This window comes from Procambarus clarkii, chromosome 72, assembly GCF_040958095.1.
Source record: "Procambarus clarkii isolate CNS0578487 chromosome 72, FALCON_Pclarkii_2.0, whole genome shotgun sequence".
NCBI lineage: Eukaryota > Metazoa > Arthropoda > Malacostraca > Decapoda > Cambaridae > Procambarus > Procambarus clarkii.
Window position 1 is genome coordinate 3,593,658 of NC_091221.1, and position 23,014 is coordinate 3,616,671.

The window sequence follows — 23,014 nt, forward strand, 5'->3', positions numbered from 1 at the left end:
CTGTATATTCCCGCTTTGGTCTAACAAAAGTCGTGAACAATTTATTTAGTATTTCTCTATTCATGTATTTAAAAGCAATTCTGAAGTTAGAAAGTGTAGCATAGGCTCCTCACATAATGTCCTCAGGTGAGTTTTTTTTTTTTTTATCTAGAACCACCCCTAGATCTCTTTCTTGATCAAAATTCTTTAAAGATTTCTCACATAATTTATAGGTTGTGTGGTCTGTGTTCTCCTATTCCTCATTCCATAACATGGCATTTATCACATTAAATTCCATTTGCCAAGTGGTGCTTCATAGACTTATCTTGTCCAGGTCTTCTTGAAGGACATGACAATCATCTAAGTTTCTTATCTTCCCTATTTCTTAGCATCATCAGCAAACGTGTTCATATAATTCTGTATTCCATCTGGCAGATCATATATGCAGACATTAACGGTGCAAGAACTGAATCCTGTGGTATTCCACTTGTGACATTTCTCCAGTCCGATACATTGCCTCTGATTACTGCCCTCATTTTTCTATCAGTTAGAAAATTTTTCATCCATGTTATAAGCCTATCTGTCACCTCTCCAATATGTTCCAGTTTCCAGAACAACCTCTTATAACCCCATATAGCCACAGGAGTTTTGAATCATCCACTAAAAATGTAAGACCCCGGAGGCACGTTTTGCACCCTCCGTCGAGCGCATACAGGCGCGTTGTGCAGTTCAGGTGATTTTAAGTGAGAACAGAAAAAATGTATAAAATACCTGCTTTTGTGGTTATGAAACATGTATAGAGACACTGGGTGTAGGGGTCACTTGAGTCACATCAACACCAGAAATGCAATTTGCTGTCTCGTGGTTTAGAGGTGAGGATTTGAATGGTTAAGTTGGATGGTTTTTATGTTCGTAGCTTTGATAATTAGTGTTCATAATTGTATTTTTGTGTTGAATAGCTCAATATAGTACACTTTATTAACAAAAAACACTGAGTACTGTACTATACTGTATATACAAGTCTATATGTATGTCTAATATATAAATCTGTCGTCCCCATAAACGGGAACCATATCATGCTAGTAACACCTCAAGTAAATATTGATGGAATGGAAATGAATTCCCGGCTTCTCGGGTTGACTTAGACATGACCTATAATTTCACAGAGTTCATTTTGAATTTTGTGCTGTTGCTCAAGGCACTTTCCTGTTGTTGATAACTATTGTGAATAATTTGCTCTATTGGTATTATTAAATACAGGTGGTCCAAGGAAAATAATTGCAGACAAAAAGGGGAGATTGAGTAAGTTATTTGTGATCTTTTGGCGTTTCGTGATCTGCTTGATACCTGCTTGATGGGGTTCTGGGAGTTCTTCTACTCCCCAAGCCCGGCCCGAGGCCAGGCTCGACTCGTGAGAGAAGACCTGGAAGAGAGAGGAGACCTGGGATCAGTAGCTGTGGTGGTGAATTGAGAATACTATCCACCGTCATTCCTCTCCAGTCACATAGCAAGACTGTTGACAGTTCCCTTGTCATGGGGTGAATGAAGGTTGACTGAGGCCTAGTGTCTTTACAGTGAGCTGGGGGGGGGGGGGGGAGGTTGGGGCCTTGTTGTTTGGTCTCCCCCCAAGAGCGGAACACAACAGCGGATTCTTAGAAAAAAGTGTATTTTACTCAACATATTTTTATCTATAACCTGAACTTTCTCACTATGTGAGAACCTACTGTACTTTGGGGTTTTATTTGAAGAAGTAGCATTTGTTTAATTTGTCTGGAATGTGTCCCCATATGTTGTATATGACCTTGACTTTGGTGTGTCAATTTAGACATGCATTCTATTTTCCAGGAATGTTGACTGTATATACATTGTATTTGCCTGTATTGTATATGATTGTTTATTTTAGGCTGTCTTAACTAGTATTGTCTTGCTTCAGGAGGCTTATGTTGATGTGTCGTTGGCATGCGCTGGAAGGTTATATCCGGCGCACAAGTTTGTCCTCTCAACATGCAGTGATTACTTCAAGGAAATGTTTGCTAAAAATCCTTGCAAGCATCCAATAGTCTTCATGAAAGATGTGTCTACAAAGGATATGGAAGCTCTCTTGGATTTCATGTATAAAGTTAGTACAGTCAAAAATTTGTTTTACAATTACAAAAAATTGGTCTTCATCATTCAGACTTACAACTTTCAGTACTTATGTATGATCATCAAACTAAGCTTTGTACAGTATTGATATTAGGTGGTGTTGGCCTCGGGAAATATATTTTAGAAAAACGGAAATGGACATGGAATTCTCCCAAGAGTATTTCTCCTTGTAACATCCTCATCTATTAGACTAATATTCTATTAATGTATTTAAACATTTTACAATAATGTGTATTGCAAACTGATCCCCCTCCACCACCACCACCACCACCACCACCACCACCACCACCATCACCATCACCACCACCACCACCACCACCACTACCACTACCACTACCACTACCACTACCACTATGCACCGAGTGCTGCAACAGCCCCACATATTCATCAGTCCCTTTCATCCCCAGACTATCTCATCACACCCAAAACAACACTCTCAACTTTCTGCTCCAACTTCCAACTAAATCCATACCTGCCCACTACTGATGCCACTACCTTTGTGCATACCCACAATATCATCCCGCCACTACTCTCCAAGCTCAACCACACCTACCTCTGTCCTCAGATCCTGCCACACTTGAACACCACCCACCTACAAACACAACCCATCCACACACACAAAATACCCATGTCATCACCGCCTCGCAACACCTTATTTGAACTCCATATGTGAACACCCCCACTTCATATTTTCCACCCACCAACCTCACATTTTCCACACCTCCTCACTTGCCCCCAACACCTATATATGGCTCTCCAACACCCTCTCTCACACCCTTGCATGCTCTTGCTTACTCACATTCCAGCTCTCACAACCCACCTTTGCAAATACCATCGCTCACTCAATATATTATCAAATCCACAATACATCCACCCACCCATATAAACCGTCTCTGCACCTCTTTGTTCATACTCACCCACCCCTCCATCACCAAAACCCAAAATAATATATACAGTATTAAAGTTTATTTATATTTAAAAATATATATGTGTGTAAAACATTTCCCTTTCTGAGGAACTCCCCTTCAGTTCCTTCCTCAGGCAAGATCTTGCTTCCCTCAGAGACAGGCCTATGCAGTCAGAGCAAGTCAACATTCTTCATTGGCATAGTGGAGCTTTATTTTGTTTTGCTTGTGGCATAGACAGGTAAAGGTTAGCATGTACCTAGTGCACTTGTATTGTCACATGGACTTTTTCTTCATATTATGGTCTGTGGTAAAGGTTTTGGGACCTACTGTTGTCTTCTATAATTTCTCTGTTGTTTACAATTGATTCAAGGCATGGCAATACTGCATAATGTAGCCTGATAGCTTACTGTTTATTGTTTATTTCTTGGTTCTTGGCATATGTTTCTTGGTAGTACCCTAGAAACACAATACTACTTGGTAGTATTCACTAGAGGCACAAGAAGTGAAAGGAGGATAGAGAGAGCTTATCTAAACAAATCCTAAAAGAATTATGAAACCCTGAAGTGAGAAGAAGACGGAACGTGTAGCACAATGTCATGATCGGCATACAGATTCCAGTGAAGCCGTAGAAAGATTGAGGTAGCAAAATGCTCGGTCAAGTTTCAGAAACGGCCAAGACAAGATGTCATGACCAGATAACGTAAGAGGCATCATCAGAGTTGTCCTATAAGATTCAGAGATGTTAGGCATAAAAGTACAGTGTAAAAAGCCATGTCATGGTTAACCAGATTCACAGACAAGTGATGGAAAATGCCCGAGCCAGAATCATCTGGAACAATTAGTCATACCTATGACTAGATGCAGCCTGAAGATGGTAGAGACTGATCTCTACAGATGGCAGTAAACCTGGGCTAGATACTTCACACACAAGTCTCTCGCTGCCAGTCTCTCACAACCGCACACAGGGAATTGACAGCAAGCAAACAGGGGCTAACACAAGTACATAGTCTACAATGCTGATTGAAACAATGTGTGCGCAAAAGGAAGTTATCCAAAAACCTGAGCCACATTAAGAGGCTGCTTGTGATTACTCCTATTTTCTGCCTTGCATTCAGTTCCACTCACTGGTTGCAATACAGTGTTATGCTAGGTTACCTTTTTCGCTTGGCTGGCAGGCAATACCATATTTTATGTGTGGAAGTGGCAGTTATACTGCAGGGGCCCAGTGTTTGATTAGAAGTAAGTTTCTCACATCTTCAGTGTGGCATTGGCAGTAGTTAATCTCGATTTCATCGACAGGGAGCTAAGTTCCTCTTGTTTAGTCCTGGGAGGTGGATTACTGGTGGCTTTATGTTCACATTCTCAGAAAGTTGTAAGGTTACTTGCCTGGCTCTTCTTTGCTTTGCTTCAGTTTGAAAGCATTTGGCTTGATGGGTAGAATGCATATCCTGTCTTTGTCATTGCGAGCAGCTTCTGCAGCTGTGCCCAGGATGTTTGTACCAATTTGTCATGTTTGGTTGGTGACGTCATTGCTGCCCGTCTCGCCTACACGTGTTTATTGTTGTCAGTTCCAGTCAGTGCCAAACCACTTTACTTGGTTAGTTTCTTAGGTCATCTTTCTCTGCCCTATTCTTACCCCTAGGTGGTGGTGCAGCTGGTGTTAGAGAATGTACAATTATCATTTCATTGATGGTAATGGCCTCGTAGCCTGGTGGATAGCGCGCAGGACTCGTAATTCTGTGGCGCGGGTTCGATTCCCGCACGAGGCAGAAACAAATGGGCAAAGTTTCTTTCACCCTGAATGCCCCTGTTACCTAGCAGTAAATAGGTACCTGGGAGTTAGTCAGCTGTCACGGGCTGCTTCCTGAGGGTGGAGGCCTGGTCGAAGACCGGGCCGCGGGGACACTAAAGCCCCGAAATCATCTCAAGATAACCTCAAGATAACACACATTCTGGAAGAAACCTGCTTTTCACACCTGTGGGAGCATGTATTAAGATGTTAAAACAGGTTGACAGGTTGGAAGGCTTCACTAAATTAATAATTGCAAAGATTGTATTTGCCAACCTTTGTGCTTTGTGTAACAAATATATTGTTTTATTTCAGGGAGAAGTACATGTACCTCAGAGTGAATTGGGCTCTTTGCTACGTACAGCAGAAGGTCTTCAGGTGAAGGGCTTGGCAGTACCTGATGACTCACCCCGCGGCTCCTCTTCCACCCCTATTGTGCCTTCTGTTCCATCCGTCCCACGCTCACATCCGCCCACACTTTTGGCACCTTTACATCTGCGTGGAAAGCGCAAAAGGCCACCGGGTAAGTTGAAATACTGTACATGTGAAGTTAACAAAAGATATTATTATTATTTTTTTTTAACCTAAAAGGGGGTACCACCACTGGTGCAATTGTAGGGACCCATAGCCTCGGAGAAGAAAATAAGAGTACTTGGAGAAGACCTTGTGGATCCTCACTGAACACTTTGATATTTTCTTCTCCTACCACTCCTATTCTTTTTGTATGTGTGTATATATATCTCACTTTATTAAAAAATTTCATTGCACAAAAAGGGTTACAACATTGGTTACATGCAGGGTACAAGGCTACTTGTTACAGGTTGTAGAGCTCCTCCAGCTCCTCAGATGGCGGGCAGGAACCATGGATGCAGTGAGCATTTCCTCTCTGGATCACCACACGAAAGCACTGAAAGAGAGAACTGGCGACTCTAGGGTCTCTAGTTGTTTCAATTAGCTTGGACCCCCAGCTCCTTCAAAAAACTAGCAGCACTTTTACCCCAGGCACCAAGTGTGTCTGAGTCAATGGGGACAAAATTGTAGTGGTGATCAAGATCTCTGTATATATGTGACTTGGCTGCTTCCTGGTGATTGGCAGCACTTCCTGCCTGTGCAGCACTAAAGTCAACAGGTGTTGGCTAAAGTTGAAATGCAAGTGTAGTCCCACACCAACTGTCTACCATTCTTCCAGGGGTTCAACGTGATCCCGTCTGGGTGACGGACAGGCTCATCAGAGTTGCGGGGCATTAGGTAACGGGGCTATATCTCTGCTGGACAACATGCTGTGATAAGGGTTCTCTTAATAATGTCATTAACCTCGCCATGTCTTGCATACCATTCTCCTGTCCTATGGCAGAGAAAGCCATGCCGTCCGTACCTGTCGGCCTCTGCCTCACCACAAATACACCTGTGTTCGGTGTGGATTGGGGCAGTGAGGCGGAGAGCCACAGCAATTCGGAGGGCCTGAGGTGTGAGACGAATGCTAGTTGCTGACATTGGGGTTGCCAATAGGAAGTCGCCTGCATGGGGAGCTGCTACAGCTCTTTAAGTCGGGCAGTGTCATGTGGTGTTGTCGCAGCTTCCAGGCATGTCGCAGCATTTTGGTCGACAATGGGGCGAGCCCAGCTGGATTGCTTATGGGCTTCAGAAGGTGGTGGTTGGGGTGCTGGTCCTGCAACAGAGACCCATTTGGTGGTGCAGTCTGTAAAACTGAGATCATGTACCCCTGCCTGTTGGCCTAGGTACTCAGGTAGGTTTTCTTTCACCAAGTTGTCAGATGCCACTGAAGAGGATAGGAACGCTGGTACAGCAATTTGTGTTGCTGTGCGACCGCCGAGGCTTCCCGAGTCTGATAGGAAGGGAGGCCTGTTTCCACTGTGAGTCACTGAGGGAAAGGTTGAGGGCTTTTTCTAGCATTGATTTCAGCAGGCTGTCGTGCTCTTCTAATTTAATATTACGTATTGAAAGATGGCGAACATCTAAGAAAGTAGGTCAGCCTGGGGAGGAACAAGTATCTGGTGATGAGGTAAAGTGCATCATAAACATCGATGTTTTCAGTTGTCTCATTCATCCGCTTCAGGTCAGAGATCTTCTTACCAAGGACCTTGTTGATGGCATTCCTTCCAAGAGGAGCTGCTAGAAGTGTACTGTCCTCGGGGTTGGTTATATGAATATCGGGCAAAACAACCTTTATTCACTCCATTATGCGCTGGTTGGTGGAAGTTATTTCGCACTTGGAAGAGTTCAGGGTGAGGCCTAGACTTGCTCCTTGCTCCTGAATTATTCTTATGTCATCCAGGAGGGAGTCTGGGGAGCCAGCTAGAGTACCGTCATCCAAAAACCAGATGTTGAGCTCACTGGACAGGTTATCAGTGACTTCCTTGATGACTCCTCCTGCAATTTGAATGCTGTTTGGAGGAATTTGTGGTAGTGTGAACAATTTCACAGGATTTGTAAACATGGGCCAATTACACATGCATTACACGCACAATTTGATACTGGTCCAGGGCAGACCAAAATGTCATCGTGAGAGAGAAGCAATGTTTTTACTCTATACATTACCTAGATTGGTCATCCCAAAGACTTATTTGTGCATGGGATTTCATGGTTTAGTGTTTGCTGCACTGCATAGTTCCCAATTTGTTTTTGTGTATCTGATCTTACTATCCACTTTGGCTTTGTTTCAGGGGTTCCACTTCCCTGGAACTAATTGTGAGCACCAGTGGTCACCATAGCCTGTCATTCTCCGAGGATATTGAATTTCAGGCTTGGTCTTTGAGAAGGTTTCATGTTTTCTCCTAGAGTTGTTTTCTTTAGTTTGCTCTTGTAGTTGTGGCAAGCAGGGCCTCCACTTAAGCCTGAATTTGACTAGCGTCATGCCATAAGGTGCGATGCTATGTATTTTCAAGGGGCTAGTGGTTTTTAGCCCTTCAAAACTTTTTAAGATACTGTGTTACTCACATGCAAATAAAATACTATCTTGATATTATTTCTAAATATTTATATTTGGTCAACTAAATTAAGTTCTCATCTCTACTGGATTAAATAATAATCAACTTCTTAATGTATCTTCAGAATCAAACAGGAAAGATGACCCTCCAAAGTTGACGTTGCGACCTGATCTTGGACCTCCAACTCCTAACCGTTCCCGACAACGTAACCGGGCATCAGGCATGCCAGAGCTCAAGAGAATAAAGAAGGAAGATGACAACAAAGCTGTAGGTGTTGGGACAATGGAGCCAGGTGAGGTCCCTAGATCACCAAGTCCAGCAGCCAGCAGTCACAACAGTGATGATCCACCTATAAACAATACAGATAAGATAAAGGTTAGGAGCTTTTTCTAGTGCAATAATGAGTAGGACATTTTTCTTTTAGTGCAGTCTTTAGACAAACACACAGTTCTCCTGCAGACAGGATTAGGCTGTGAGGCCAGGTTGCCATTCCGCACCGGCACAGCTGTGGGATGTTTTCAAATGATCCCGGGTGATTCATGTTGGTGCTATGGAGATATTTCAAACTTCTCGGTTCTCTCTACCTCTTGTCGGTTCTGGAAACCAAGTGTCCCCATTGATGGTCTCTAACCAGGCTTCCTGGTTGGTGGTCTAGTCAACCAAATTGCTAGATGCTGCTGCTTACAATCTGACAAGAATCATAGACCATCTAATCAGGTATCCTTTGGACGTGTTTCAAAAGTTCTCTTTTTGAACGCTTGAGAAGTCAGTTATGCTCCTTATATTTAGAGAGTGTTGAAAAGTCTTGGTCCCTTTAATGTTGATAAAATTCTCTCTTGGTGCACCTATTACGCCTCCTGGTCTCATGGGTTAGTTTTGTTTGCAGATTTGGAAACGGTCATTAATATTTTTCCAAGTTAAACTTATGTATTTCTTGCCTGCTCCCTAGAGAATATGTTCCCAATAATTTAGATGTTTACTGAATGGATTTGGGCAGCAAAAGTTCTCTGCACGCTCTCCAGGTCAGCAACTTATCCAGCTTTGAATGGGGCTGTTAGTGTGCAACAATATTGCCCCACTGTATAAAAGTACCATCATTGGTCTGGCATCTGTCTGTTTTCTTGCAGTTGTGACAGCTGCTTTATTGTGTTCTTGTGAAAATAAGGTCTTCTGATATGATACTCTCCAAAATATTTTAGACTGTATTGCATTTTCTTTGTGTTGTGTGATTTAACTGCATTTTATGTGTAGTTTCTGTTTTGATATTTAGTTTTTATCATAGTGCAGGAGTTGCAAGTGAAGCAACATTTCCCTTTGGACCCCCTTCTGGTAGCCTGGAAAAGGTAGGGGGGAGGGGGGGGAGCCTCCTTATAGAATATGCTAGTAATGACATGTTTCCCAACTCACCCCTGATAGAAAGGGGCTGACCAGGAATAGGAACCCAATCTATTCTGACCTAACCTGCTCAAAAACCTGACATTCTCCTTGGTTTTCGACTGAAATATATATGGTTACATGAGCTTCTAACATGAGCACACTCCTCCAGTCAGATACATTGCCTCTGATTACTGCCCTCATCTTTCTGTCAGTTAGATCATTTTTCATTCATGTCAGAAGTCTCCCTGTCACCCTGCCAGTATGTTCCAGTTACCAAAAACAACCTTTTGTTTGGGATTCTGTCCATAAGCCTTTATTAGTTGCAGATGGACACAGTCAATGCAACCATCTCTTTCCTGTAGAATCTCTGTGGCTCTTATCATGTAAACTATGTACATTTGTTACACAGGTCTGTATGAGCCTGTGAACATATGAAGTGACATTGGCTGTATATTGAGTGTTAATTTATCTCCGAGATTCTTGCCAGGTGTTCCACACAAGTCTCCTACTCCACAATTTTTGCAATGATTTGGTATATATTCGGTAAACGTTTGTAGCTGTTCTCCAGTTTTTGTGTATTCACGTGGGCTTGGTTGCCCCTTTTATTGTAGACAATTTGCATTTCTACCTGTGGCATGTTGAAGAGGGGTTTCTTGGTTTCAGACGGCTTTCTTTAACACCAAGGTTTATCATTTAGAATTGTAGATAGAACTGCATTGATTCAGGTAATTAATGATGAATGATCTTGTTGCTTACAAAACACCACGGCAGTATGTTGAGTACAGTAATTCCATGGACCTTCAGCACATCCTCAAGCCCATACATTAATTGATAAACGCAGGTGGCAAAAAAGAGTTGACCCATCACATTTTAAGTTGACTTGCTGAGGAAGTCTGTATGGCATGAGAAAGTATTCATGAAAGTGAAAGTGAGCAGTGAAAGTAATCATGCCTTACTTTCATGAGTAAAGAAGGTAAGGCATGATAAAGTTTCTCATGCCTTATGCCTGGCTTAGGCCTATACCTGTCGGTGATTTTTTTATAGCTCTTCTATCTGTCGAGCGTTGGGCCAACCTTTCTTGGTGAATGGCTGGGTTTATAAAGCTGTTAACTTGTGAAGCTTACGGTGCCACTTAGCCATCTCAAGTCAGGGTGATCTGGCAACTGCAGCTGAAACTTTTGACATTTTTTCTTCAAAACTGTTTCTTTTCTTTGTGGGTAGTACATATGAACTTAGGAGCTGTTCACTCTTGACCGTATGTGGCCATGTTTACTCTTGGCTATGTGGTCATGTTCACTCTTGGGCCCTATGTGGCCGTGTTCACTCTTGGGCCCTATGTGGCCGTGTTCACTCTTGGGCCCTATGTGGCCGTGTTCACTCTTGGGCCCTATGTGGCCGTGTTCACTCTTGGGCCCTATGTGGCCGTGTTCACTCTTGGGCCCTATGTGGCCGTGTTCACTCTTGGGCCCTATGTGGCCGTGTTCACTCTTGGGCCCTATGTGGCCGTGTTCACTCTTGGGCCCTATGTGGCCGTGCTCACTCTTGGGCCCTATGTGGCCGTGTTCACTCTTGGGCCCTCTGTGGCCGTGCTCACTCTTGGGCCCTATGTGGCCGTGCTCACTCTTGGCCCCATGTGGCCAATTCCAGTTTGGCTTGCAATCCTTCATCATCATTGCCTGCATGCAGAGTTATCCTAGGGCGCTCTCTCTCTCTCTCACTGACATCCGGAGACACGATCTTCTAGATGATTCTCCAATCTTTCTTGCTTTTATGTTGAGAACTGTGGTTTTGTTGTGTCGTCTGCTTGTGTTGCATTGCTTTTGCGTAGACTTTGTGTTAGACTATAAATTGCTTGCAAGTCAATTTCTTTTTTGCTCTTTTTGCTATGCTCTATATAAGTCCACAGCACTTTTTTTCATAATTTTTTTAAATGTGTGTTTACAATAATAAAAAATTATTAAATGGTAAAGATTGTATGCACTAGGAGAGTCTAAGATTAATCAATCCTTCCTTCCTAGCAGAAATTCTCTTACAATTCGTAATATACTTTTTATCTCGAAATATGCTAACATGCTGTAGAAGATTATAAACACCGCGGTTATATTTATGCATTCAAACCACATTTAGTTTGAATTTTTATTTATATTTTAACATATCCGATGTGATTTTAAGAATGAGCGTCCAGAATACATCAAAGTTGAAGAAGACCCAGAAGAGGATGAAGGTGTGGCTGGAGAAGGTATGTCAGGAGATGAAGAACACGATGAAGAGGAAGAGGAGGAGGAGGAGGAGGAGGAAGAGGAAGATGATGATGAAGCAGGTTTAGGTGAGGGGAAACCTCTGTCTCCGATGAGTCATGATGTACTCTCCGATGTTGATGCCTTTGAACAATCCAACTCCTCGCTCCCCAACTCTGACATATCAACGGTATGTAATGATTTTTATTTTCCGCCCATATCCTAAATATTTGTATATATGTGTTAACTATATGATGTACAGTATATTTTCATAATTTTTTTCTGGGGAGAGCCCCCCATTGGCTCCCTGGAGATATCCAGGCTGATATGTAACTATTAGCTTTCTGGCATCAAAGTGCATGGTGTTCTCTCCTACCGCGGACCACAAGCCAGAACCTGGCCTCCTCAGAGAGGCACGAGGAGCAATGGCCTATAGAAACCCCCTGTGTGGTTGGAAGCATTCTGTCTGCCATTGACTGGGTCTGGCACCCAGAAAAGTTGGCGCCCCAAAACAAACCCCTATTCTGGTGAAAATATTGCTATCGAAAGCCAAACTAGTGGATAAAACTCCCCAAATGAAAACTACCAAACTAGCATGTCATCATCACGTCGCCGCCCCCCCCCCCCCTCCCAGGGAGGGGGAAGGGGGAGCCCCAGACCCTCATGACGGCGATCCAACCGGCAGTTTTTGGCTGATTTGATATTGGCAGGTCAGGTGCCTCTGGCTCCTACTTTGGTTTGTTTCTGTGCTTTGTGGTGTGGTCTGTCTCTACAGGTGGTGTGTGAGCCAGGAGTAATATTCTATGGTATTCGGGCTGCAGGTGCCTAGGGTTTCCTTCCGTAGGTGCCCTGTAAATACTGCCCTTGGGGCTTGGGGCCACCTTCCACAAGTCACCTTGGGATTTACCTCCGCTGTGTCTTTTAATGCTCAGTATATGGCCACCCTTGGAGTCAACTGGGGTTTTGTTGCCCTCGTTTGCCTGTGGGTAGGAGGTAGTTTTCATCACTAGTACTGTAATTTTCGTAGGGTACTGTACAGCTAGTTCTCACCTCTTATAGCAGCTGGCTCTGTTCCGCCTGGGTACGTTGACCTCTTGTGGGGTTTTCCTTTTGTTATCCTGCCTGGTAGGGGGGTCTGCCCTTGATTGGTTGCCTCCTATCTATCTTTGGGGTCTTTCGACAGACAATTCTGTGTTCTTGGTGGTACCTCTTGCTAGACCCTGTGAGTGGACATGTCCCGGGGGGTTCAGCTTTTAGAAGTTTGCTTGGTAGTTTTGGGCGCCGGTTTGCAGTACCCTGCCTAGGCTTCCTTTAACGTGTTACCAAGGCTTAGGGCCCTGGGAAACCCTGTGGGGGCTCCGTGGTCCGATGGATGTGACTTTCAAGTCCCCCCTCTTGCTTTGTGTGAGGTTGATGGTTGCTCTGTCCCCTTGTCTCAGAGTGACATTCACCGGTTGTGCCTCTGCCATGCTGCCTGTTGGGTCGGTGGTTCTTTTGACCCCGAGTCATGCGACGTTGTTTTTGGTGTGTGCTCCAGTTCACCCTCGCTACTGATCTTGATCTGAGGGGGGCAAGCAGTAGCTGTGTTATGTGCTAGGTTCTTTTGCTGCAATGCGATGGGTTGGTTGCTTCCCCAGATGACCCAAGACTGCCCTGTTTTGGTTTTAGGGACCCGGACTAGGGGGTGGGAGTCGCTTCGCCTTGGTACCTTCCACCTTTCCTTTCTCTTCTGTTGTGCATCCGGTCATAACCTCAAGATAACCTCTCCCTGGCTCCCGGCTCCGACCCATCGGTGGGTTTGGAGGCGGGGCAGGGTCTAGTTGATGTTGAGACTTGGGAGGTTTCGGAGGTTTCGCGGGAGTCCCCTTCCGGGGTGGCGGCAGAGGCATTCAAGCCAGTTCCTCCTGCTGATGCGTATGGGTCTTTCCAGTGCCCCCCCCTTCGTTGGTGTTTTTTGGCTGCCCCGGCTTTTTCTTGCGAGGCTGGGGTTTTTGGGGGATGGCTCGGCTCTGGGTCCTCGGCGTGAGGTTCCCGGGGAGGGGTTGACTTGGGGCCTTGGGCCCCGATGGATCCCATCTGGGTTTCTGTACCCTCGGAGCGGGGCTTGGAGTTACACGGAGAGGGGTTCTCTCTTGCTTCCTCCTCGTACAAATTGGATTTGGCATCTACTCCCCGGGTTCGGTTCAGTGTTCCCGTGGGTTCTTCAGTCCGTCCTTCTAGAGGTTCGGAGGTTTTCGGCTTCCCGCGTCCCTTCTCATGGAGGTGCAGCTAACCCTTGTGCCTTTCCTCCTGCACAACCTAGGTTGTGCTTTCATGATGGATCCACGTGCCTTCGTGTCTGGATCTTTGTGTCCGTACTGGGTTCGTTATGAAGTTCCGGAGTCGTCCTGGTTAGCAGACAGCCAGCTCTTCTTGTTGGAGGCTTGGCACTCGTTCTGTCGGTCCTGCGCGCCTGAGTGTCTTGGGGCCGACTTTGAGCATCTACATGCTTGTTTGTTTGAACCTGCCTTCCGCCGGATGTTGGTGTGATGCAGCTTCATGGGTTGGTCCCTTCCCTTTAGGCTGCCTTGGTCGCAAGTGAATTCTGTACATGTGGCCTGCTGGCTTCGGCTCTGCGTTTCTTCTCCCTCCTCGAGCTGTCCTCAGTTAGGCTTGCATTGGGTGTAGAGGCGCTTGGGACTGTCTCTGGGTCTAGTGTGTTGCCCTAAGTGGTCTGCATTGTTGTAACTGTTCGTGCCGCTTCTGTGAGATGTGGTTTCGCGGTTTTTGCTTCTCGCTTCGTATGTTGGCAGGCAGTGCTTGCTTCTTCCTTGGAATCTGCTTGGAGCCCTGGTTCTTAGGTTGTCTTCCCCTTTTTTGTCCGTTGCTGTTTGTGGAGTCTGCGGTTGTGCAATCTCTACAGGCGGCTTCAACTAGTTGTTGGACTTGTTTGTCCTCCAGAAGGCTCATAGGGGGCTTTCTCAGATGGGTCGTGCCAGGGCACGACCCATCAGCTTCCTGTTTGTGGAGTCTGCGGTTGTGCAATCTCTACAGGCGGCTTCAGCTAGTTGTTGGACTTGTTGGTCCTCCAGAAGGCTCATAGGGGGCTTTCTCAGATGGGTCGTGCCAGGGCACGACCAATCACCTTTCTCAGATGGGTCGATGACACTAGGATCTTCATGAGAGTAGGCAACATAGAGGACACGGCGAACCTCCAGTCAGATGTAGATCAGGTCTTTCTATGGGCTACAGAAAATAATATGGTGTTTAACGAAGATAAGTTCCAGCTCATGCGCTGTGGAAAAAATGAAAATATAAAAACGGAAACCACGTACAAAACTCAGGCAAATCATAACATAGAACGAAAAGGCAATGTAAAGGATCTGGGTGTACTCATGTTGGAAGACCTTACCTTTAAAGAACACAATAAAGTAGCCGTCACAACTGCAAGAAAAATGACAGGTTGGATAACAAGAACTTTTCACACTAGAGATGCTATACCGATGATGATACTTTTCAAAACGCTTGTGCTCTCTAGAGTGGAGTACTGCTGCACAATGACAGCACCTTTCAAAGCTGGAGAAATTACTGAACTGGAGAGCGTGCAGAGATCCTTTACTGCTAGAATCCACTCAGTAAAACATCTAAACTACTGGGACCGACTAAAGAGCCTAAAACTGTACTCCCTTGAGCGCAGGCGGGAGAGGTACATAATAATTTACACGTGGAAAATATTAGAGGGGCTGGTCCCAAACCTGCACACAGAAATAACATCACATGAGACCAGAAGACATGGCAGGATGTGCAGAATACCCCCGTTGAAAAACAGAGGTGCAACTAGTACTCTGAGAGAGAACTCTATCAACATCAGAGGTCCGAGACTGTTCAACACGCTTCCACTACACATAAGGGGCATAACTGGCCGACCCCTCACAGTGTTAAGAGAGAACTGGATAAGCACCTCCAAAGGATACCTGATCAACCAGGCTGTGACTCGTACGTCAGGCTGCGAGCAGCCGCGTCCAACAGCCTGGTTGATCAGTCCGGCAACCAGGAGACCTGGTCGACGACCGGGCCGCGGGGACGCTAAGCCCCGGAAGCACCTCAAGGTAACCTCAAGGTAGGGCTCAGGGTTCTTCCCGTCGTGGTAGGCAGGTGGTGCTAGATTCGGGGCTAGAGCAGCCTTCGGTTCCGTCTTTTCTGGTCAGCGCGGATATCACCCTTTGCGCCGCTTCGGTTCTCATCTGGTACGTCGGCCCTTTCGCAGTTCGTCCCATTGACAGGGCAATGGGGGAAGATGCTCATTCTGTTTCCTCGCACCTGGCCACGTGATTATAGGCACTTCAGGTCGTTTTGTGCAGCCTGTAGTGGCGTTGGGTGGCTCCTCCTTCGGGGTGTTCAGGACTGGTGGGGCAGGCCTCTTCTCGTGCAATCTGTCGAGTTGTCTTGGCATGGGTTCGCTTGGGCATGGTCACGTCGACCTTGTCTCTCAGGTAGGTTCCTGCCTGTTTGCGGTCCCGGAACGGGACTGCGCCGAGCTCTGGTTCATTCTGGACTTGTCCCATCTGCACCTGTGGGTTTATTGCCTCTCCTTTGGATGGCTCCTCAGCCCCAGGTTCGTCTTTGTTGGAGCCGGGAGCTTGGATGGTGTCCCTGGGCCTTGTGGATGCGTATTGGCATGTCCCGATTCATCCAAGGTTCAGGGACTGGCTCGGTTTTGTTGTGGGGCTTCTAGGTTCCTGCTTTCGTTGCCTTCCATTCAGCTTGGTTCTGGCACCTTGCGTTCTCACATACCTTACTTGGGTCGTGGTGGCCCACTTGCATCTGTTAGGTGTTCGGCTTCTGGCCTTCCTCGATGACTGGCTGGTATGGGCTTCCAGCTGGTCTGCGTGTCTGCTCATCAGGGATTGGTTCTTCCCAGCTCACCAGGTTCCTGGTGCCCTAGCGGACGTCCCATCTGGTTCCCTATCAGGTTCAGTCTTGGCTGGGTCTTGTGTGGGATGCTCGAACCGCTTCCCTCTCTCGTCCTCTGGTGGCTCTGCTATGCCTGCGTTCCAGCCTTCGTCTGCTCCTCAGGGGCTCCTGGGTCACGCGGCAGTTGCTCAAGGGTTGTGCGGGGGCCTGAATTTTGCCATGATGGTCTACTCGCCGGGTCGGGTGTGGTTTCGTCGGCTGTTCTGTTTCCTTCAGGGACGTCTCGTCCACCTTTCTTGCGACTGCTGGGTTCGGTCTTCGGGGGCTTTGTGTCGGTTGCTGTGTCGCCAGCTTCCTCTGGGTTTTTTCGGGGTTCAGTGCCTTGGCGCTGACACTCTGTGTTCACTGACGCGTTGTCTCTTGGCTGGGGCTTTGTGACCGGTGCTCACTAGGCCTGCCAGGGACAGTGAGGTCAGTCCTCCCGTTGGGCTCACAGTACAGTGCGGGTGTTTGCGGCTGTGTGGATGTCGCTCCAGGGGATTCGCGTCACTCGCAGATAAACGATCTGGTTCCATTCGGACTGTTCCCCGGTGGTTCTTTGCCTGAATCGAGGGGGTTCCATGTGATCCTTCACTCTTTGGGGCTGGTCGCTTCAGGTGACTCATCTGCTGTGTTCTCGGGGTTGGCTCTCCTGGAAGTTCACGTTCGGGGGGTGACGCTCCTTGGTGCCCGGCCCAGCCTTGGTTTTAGGCGCTGCTTGCTTGGTGTCCGAGCCCAAGCGAGTTCCTGCGGCCTTGCCTCTTTCTGCAGATCGGTCCAGCTCGGTACGATGCCGGTTCGTTCGTTCTCCTCGAGTCTTTGCGCCTGGGGTTTCTGTCTAGAGTCTATCCTCACTTGTATGGGGTGCAGGTGGCTTCATTGTTGGTCTCCCACCTGCATGCTTCATCTCAGCGGCGGTCTGCAGTTCCTGGCGGTCCTTCTGGTTCCTATCACTTTATATATATATATATATAAACCGGTATATTTCGGTTTCTGATAGGGTTATCTTGTTCTTCCTCTCGTGGTTGTTCCAGACCTGTCATCTTATGCCGGATACTGTCGCCTTGTATTGTGCGGTGCTGGTGGAGTCGCTCCAGCTTGCGTTCGGTGTTACTTTTGCCCCAGTCAGCAAGCTGTCTCGCGCGTTTTCACCTCCGTTCTGGTCGTTGGACTGGGTGCGCTTTTTTCTCTCTTCTCCTCGGTTTGTCGTAACATAAAACGAACAAACCTACCATTGTTTCAGGTTTGTTCGTTTACAGCAGTCTCCTTCTTTTCTGGCGATGAATGGGTCTGCTGTTTTCCAGAGGGATCCTTGGGTTGTTGATGCTTGGTTGGTTGGGCCGGGGATGCATCATGTGTTGTTTTCTGTTGCGGCTTTCTGCTGTTCTCGGTGCATCTTGGCCTCTGTGGCTATGGGCACACTTTGGATTTCCCGGGTCCCCTTCCTTCCTTCCTTCCTGTTCCGGGGTTCGGGTCTACTGGGTCGTCTGCAGGGTCCTTTGATTTGGCCAGTTGTCCTGTTTTTGAGTTAGGGCATGTGGTGTCCGCCTCCCGTGTCCTTGCTTCTTTTCCTTATCTTTGGTGAGGTAGCTCCGTGGAGCCGACGGGGCTCCCCTCGGAAAATCAGTGTTGAATGTAATGAAACATCATTTTCTGGGTGAGACCCGGAGGCTCCCTGGCATCCCTCTTTCCCTCTGGTCGGTGGTGTTTTCGCATGTTTTTTACATCCTGCCTAAGAACTGCTGATTCGATCGCCGGCACAAGGGTCTGGGGCTCCCCCTTCCCCCCTCCTGGGAAGGGGGGGGGTAGCGCAGACGGTGGCGCGGAGACGTGATGACGTCAGGCTAGTTTGCTAGTTTTTATTTGGGGAGTTCTGTCCACTTGTTCGGCTTTTGGTAGCAATATTTACACCAGAATAGGGGTTTGTTTGGGGCGCCTACCTTTCTGGGTGCCCAGACTCGGTCGATGGCAGACATAGAATGCTTCCAACCACACGGGGGTTTCTTTAGGCCATTGCTCCTCGTGCCTCTCTGAGGGGGCCAAGTTCTGGCTCGTGGTCCCTGGATGGCAAGAACTCCACTTTGACTGATGCCAGAAAGCTAATAGTTACATATCAGCTTGGATAGCTCCGGGAAGCCTCCAGGTCTCCCCCAGAAAATGGCATTTCATTACATTCAATGCTGGGTTTTTTAATTGGTTTTATTGAAGAGGGAATGCACTCATTATTTTTTCTGTATTTTTTATGCTTTGTACCAAGATACAGTAAATAAAAAACTAAAACCACACATTAGAAGGTGGAAAAGTCTGAAAATAAAGTATTGTTACATCTGAAACTGTTTCAGGGTGAACAGGATCTTCCAGGGTGAAGATCCAGGGTGAACACAATTGCTGTGACCTTAACCATTTCTAATGTGGGGCTTGATGTTTATCGCTTCCTGGCATGTTATTTTCATTTTTATTCTCTACTGTTAATAATTTTTATTTTTTTATTTTTTTTTTTAGACTGAACTATTACAAGTTGATTTAAGTGAGGATGGAACACAGTTCATTATTGGTCCTGGTAGCTATGGGGAAGTTATGTCCAGAACGTCTTCATTAGCTGGGGATGAAGAAAGAAATGGTGATAGAGAACAAAAAAAGCCATTTGTTTGTCCCCTCTGTGGCCAGTCCTTCACACGACGTGATAACCTTGCCAATCATATCAAGGTAAGACTCAAATTAAGTTGTCATTTGTGTACCCATTTCATTAATCTTTGTTCAGTTACTGTAGGTTCCCTAAGCCTTGACACTAGATCAGTCAGTGTGAGGCTCCTGCAGAAAGGGAAGCTGGAGTGTTTACGCCTTCATGAATGTTTATGGACTTCAAGCAACCAGGGAAATACAACATTTCTAAAGGCTATTGAGATTTCAGGACAACAGAATTGATCAATGAATCTTGATTTTAAGAATAATTTTCATATGAAATATGACATAAAAGAAAATTAAGAATAGAGGTATGTCATGAAGTATGTGTGTCTAAATAGGACATGGAGGAAGGCAGGCTAAATTAAGGAAGAAAAGCATGTAAATAATGCAAAGGAAACCTGGCTGGCACATGCAGTTCACAAGAACCTATAAGCCAGGCAACAGAGAATACAACACAGACAAAATAGTAGGTCAGCTTAGCCTGTCAAGGCATCCATTTAAAGGAGCATGCATGAGTGACAAGCTCAGCATGCACCCTTTCCTTCCTCAGATTTGTGCTTGGAATCACTAATCCAGAATCACTACGCACCAGGCAAAACCAAGATATCCCAGTTGTGTTAAGAAGCACTACATTTATTTAGAAAAATGTAAGATAGTTACAATTAAATGGGTAGAATTACAAGCAAGGGTGGCAGGTAAATCCCCATCAATTACTGCAACAACAAACTGGTGTAGTATGTGACAGGATGTGATCTTGCAAGGAATATAGCAATTAATAAAGAGAAGGTAAAGAAGGATGGAGGGAGTGCAAGCACTACTGATACACCTGCACTGGAGCACTCACATAAACCAATCCCCCTCACCAAACACCAAAAGGCCTAGGCAAGCATTGGCACAAAGGAAATGAGGCATACATGCCATGCATGCAATGGAAAAAAGCAACTAGTGGTAAGGGGACCAATTCCAAGATGTACACGACGGTACCTTTAAGGGTCAGGTAGATATGTCTCCCAGTTGTTTGTCCAAACAATGTCTGGTACCTTAGCTAGTATTTTAATTTATCTACATAGTTAGGAAGAAGCATTCTTGCTTTTTAAGAAAATTACAAAAAGTGTGGCTTGTATTGTAGCAGGTAATGCCATAGGAACCAGGTATACCTCCTTGTGTTGGCTAAAATCATCTAGTTGATATATTAGTACAGTACCATGTTAGCCTTTTTGCCAACTGCTATTAGTTTTAAATATGTGGTTCACATTCAGCGTACATCATACATGAGTACTCGCCTAGGTGTTCTCAGTGCTGGAACATATCATTCATAGTCCTGAGGGGCAATGAGGTTACTGTTTGATTTTATTTACATTGATCCCCTGAATACTGGTAAAGAATACATTAATCCCCTGAATACTGGTGAAGAACACATTAATCCCCTGAATACTGGTGAAGAACACATTAATCCCCTGAATACTGGTAAAGAATTGCTTGTAATCTCTCAACTTTACCCACCATGTAAAATGCTCAACTTCATCAATAGACCTTGCTTTCTTGCTAGTTTTTCACCCTATACTTTCCTTATCTCAGTCTCACAAAATAATAAACTTATCTCTTCTTTTTCTTATACCAGACTCACACCGGTGACCGTCCGTTTATGTGCCAATATTGCCACAAGTGCTTCTCGAGGAAAGACTACCTGAAGCAGCACGAACGTATTCACACGGGGGAGAAACCCTATGCCTGTGACATATGTGGTCGTGCATTTACCCGTAAGGAAGGTCTGACAGACCACATGCGGTGCCATTCAGACTTCAAAGCCTTTTCTTGTGAAACCTGTGGTAAGAGCTTCAAGCAGAAATGTGGCTTGCGGTTCCATAAAAGGAACTATAAACATTAGCCACTCTTAAGTGTTCTGCCATATTAGTGACATGTTGAGAGATCTTTGGCAAACATGTACTACTACTTTGATGTCGTTCATTTTTTAGTCAGTTTCTTCGAATAAAACAAAGTTTTAATACTTGTCAAAATTGATTGGGTAAGTGAGTCAAAAATGGTGAGAGCCGATGCATTAGCTCTGTACAGATGTGTGGTTTGATATCATATATATATTGATGACTAGTGGCATGCAATATGTTCACTCAGACATAATACATTCTATTAATTTATAATTTATACTTTTTATTATGATTAATTATAAAAGATAACATTGACATAAATCATTTAAAATGTTAGTTTGACTTAATGAAGCCAGTATTCTGGTATTCACTCTTGAGACCAACTTGTTTAATATTTTGTCATTTGGTGTTTACATACCCTCAGTTGACCTGGTTAGTTGCCGCCTCACTTTTAATTGAAGACTGTCCACGTCACACTAATTATTATTCGTCATATACAATACCTAAGAGGTTTTTGTTAAATATTAATTATTTAAATATTAAATTTTTTTAAGTAATGCTCACAGTTCTTTTTATCTCTGTTGCACTTAACATTCAAAATGATGAAATAATTTTGTGAGGTTTCTCCTAGAAGCCATTCTTCTGTATTTAAACCTTATAGTCTACCTGTATGTAAACCTATAATTAGCTATCAATTTTAATTATTCCGACATTAAAATATATTTGCATTTTAATTTGGTTGGGATGTTGCCTCGTCTCCTCAACCGGACTTTGAAGAGGGTCTTATTTTTTAAGAATTGTTTATATGCTTCATCTGATCTCAAATGCATGCATCCAGTGTGAAATTACTTGGTGTTTTGAACTGTGAAAGCACAAGTCAGTAATGTAAGGCAGCATTAATATGCATTGTTTAACATTTCAAGAGTAGTCTCAAAGTGTGCTTAGTCACAGTTTTGAGCTGGATGTGTTTGTGTAAGCACTGTATTATATTTTATTTTTCTTGTATAAATTTTTGTACCATATTAATACCTTGCATACATGCCTATGTTTCCAAGTAAATCCATATGTATATGGCCCTCAGCATAAGGGATTCATTTTTGAAACCTCCACAAATAGAGCAAAATTTAACTTTATATGGTTACTGTGCGGTGATTCTGGGGGGTCAAGGTCCCCAGTGCCCGGCCTCTGACCAGGCCGTGGTCACAATTTAACACGGTGAAAATAGTTCTGTTCCAGGAACCGGAAAAAGTTCACTTTCTGAGCTTGGCTCGTCCCTTTGGCAAGGTCATGCTGTTCCTTATGAACAGGACTACACATTGTCTGGCCAAGTTGACATTCCACACTGGCACTACTGAAATTACCTCCAGAAGGCTTATTCGACTACACCTGAAGCTCTTCCAAGCGGCATTAAAGAACCTGACGGCATTAAAGAAACCACCAAGGAATGGTCTGCCAGCCACTTTTCCCCAACCACTACTAGTGGCAACATCCACAGGGTACCTTTACCCCTGCACATTCCTCCTGACTGTTTCTGAAAGCACTTCAGTCTGACGGTCCAAACGTTCAGTTAAGTAACTTGTGTTCTACCCTTAGAAACATGTTTTGTTGGGGTCTGGGCTGTTAATATGTGGTATTAATGGATGGTTCTCATGTGTGGGTTAGCAGTTATTTCTTCTGTTCAAAGTTCTGCTCTTCAGGTGCCCCAATTAATATTTGTCTTTTCCATGTGCAAGAACCTACTTGGGCTCTCAATTTCTTTAATTATATATATAATATATATATATATATATATATATATATATATATATATATATATATATATATATATATATATATATATATATTTATATATTTATATTTATAATATAATATAATATGAGCTCCCTCATCAGGGTTGATAGGCCTTTTGTAGTTTATTATTATTATTATATTCAGATGATTGGTTGACGTGGTATACTTAACTTCAACCATAGAGAGTTGAGGTAACCATATAAACTCACTGGTACAGTATACATATCATGGAATTATGACTGATTTTTCTAGTGATGATTTCCTCATGCACATGGTGACATTTGTGAGGATAACGGCACTTGAGTAGTTAGATAACCAGAAAATGCTAGCAAGATTT

The 23,014-nt window shown here is 44.8% G+C and overlaps 1 protein-coding gene across 8 annotated transcripts in view; it reads left to right on the forward strand.

Annotated features, from left to right (window-relative positions):
- The window catches only part of LOC123773757 (zinc finger and SCAN domain-containing protein 23), a 36,890-nt gene extending 14,918 nt beyond the window's left edge, over nucleotides 1-21,972 (forward strand). For 5 of the 8 annotated variants that reach the window (XM_045767682.2, XM_045767681.2, XM_045767683.2 and 2 more), the window contains exons 3-8: nucleotides 1,913-2,098; nucleotides 5,137-5,344; nucleotides 7,894-8,144; nucleotides 11,319-11,573; nucleotides 18,818-19,021; nucleotides 20,622-21,972. In XM_045767682.2, the coding sequence (XP_045623638.1) occupies nucleotides 1,913-2,098; nucleotides 5,137-5,344; nucleotides 7,894-8,144; nucleotides 11,319-11,573; nucleotides 18,818-19,021; nucleotides 20,622-20,888 (1,371 nt within the window). In that variant the 3' untranslated portion in view covers nucleotides 20,889-21,972. The remainder of the gene's footprint in view (nucleotides 1-1,912; nucleotides 2,099-5,136; nucleotides 5,345-7,893; nucleotides 8,145-11,318; nucleotides 11,574-18,817; nucleotides 19,022-20,621) is intronic. The other 3 variants (XM_069312339.1, XM_069312337.1, XM_069312338.1) reach the window with 1 other exon arrangement.
- Nucleotides 21,973-23,014: the final 1,042 nt, after the last annotated feature.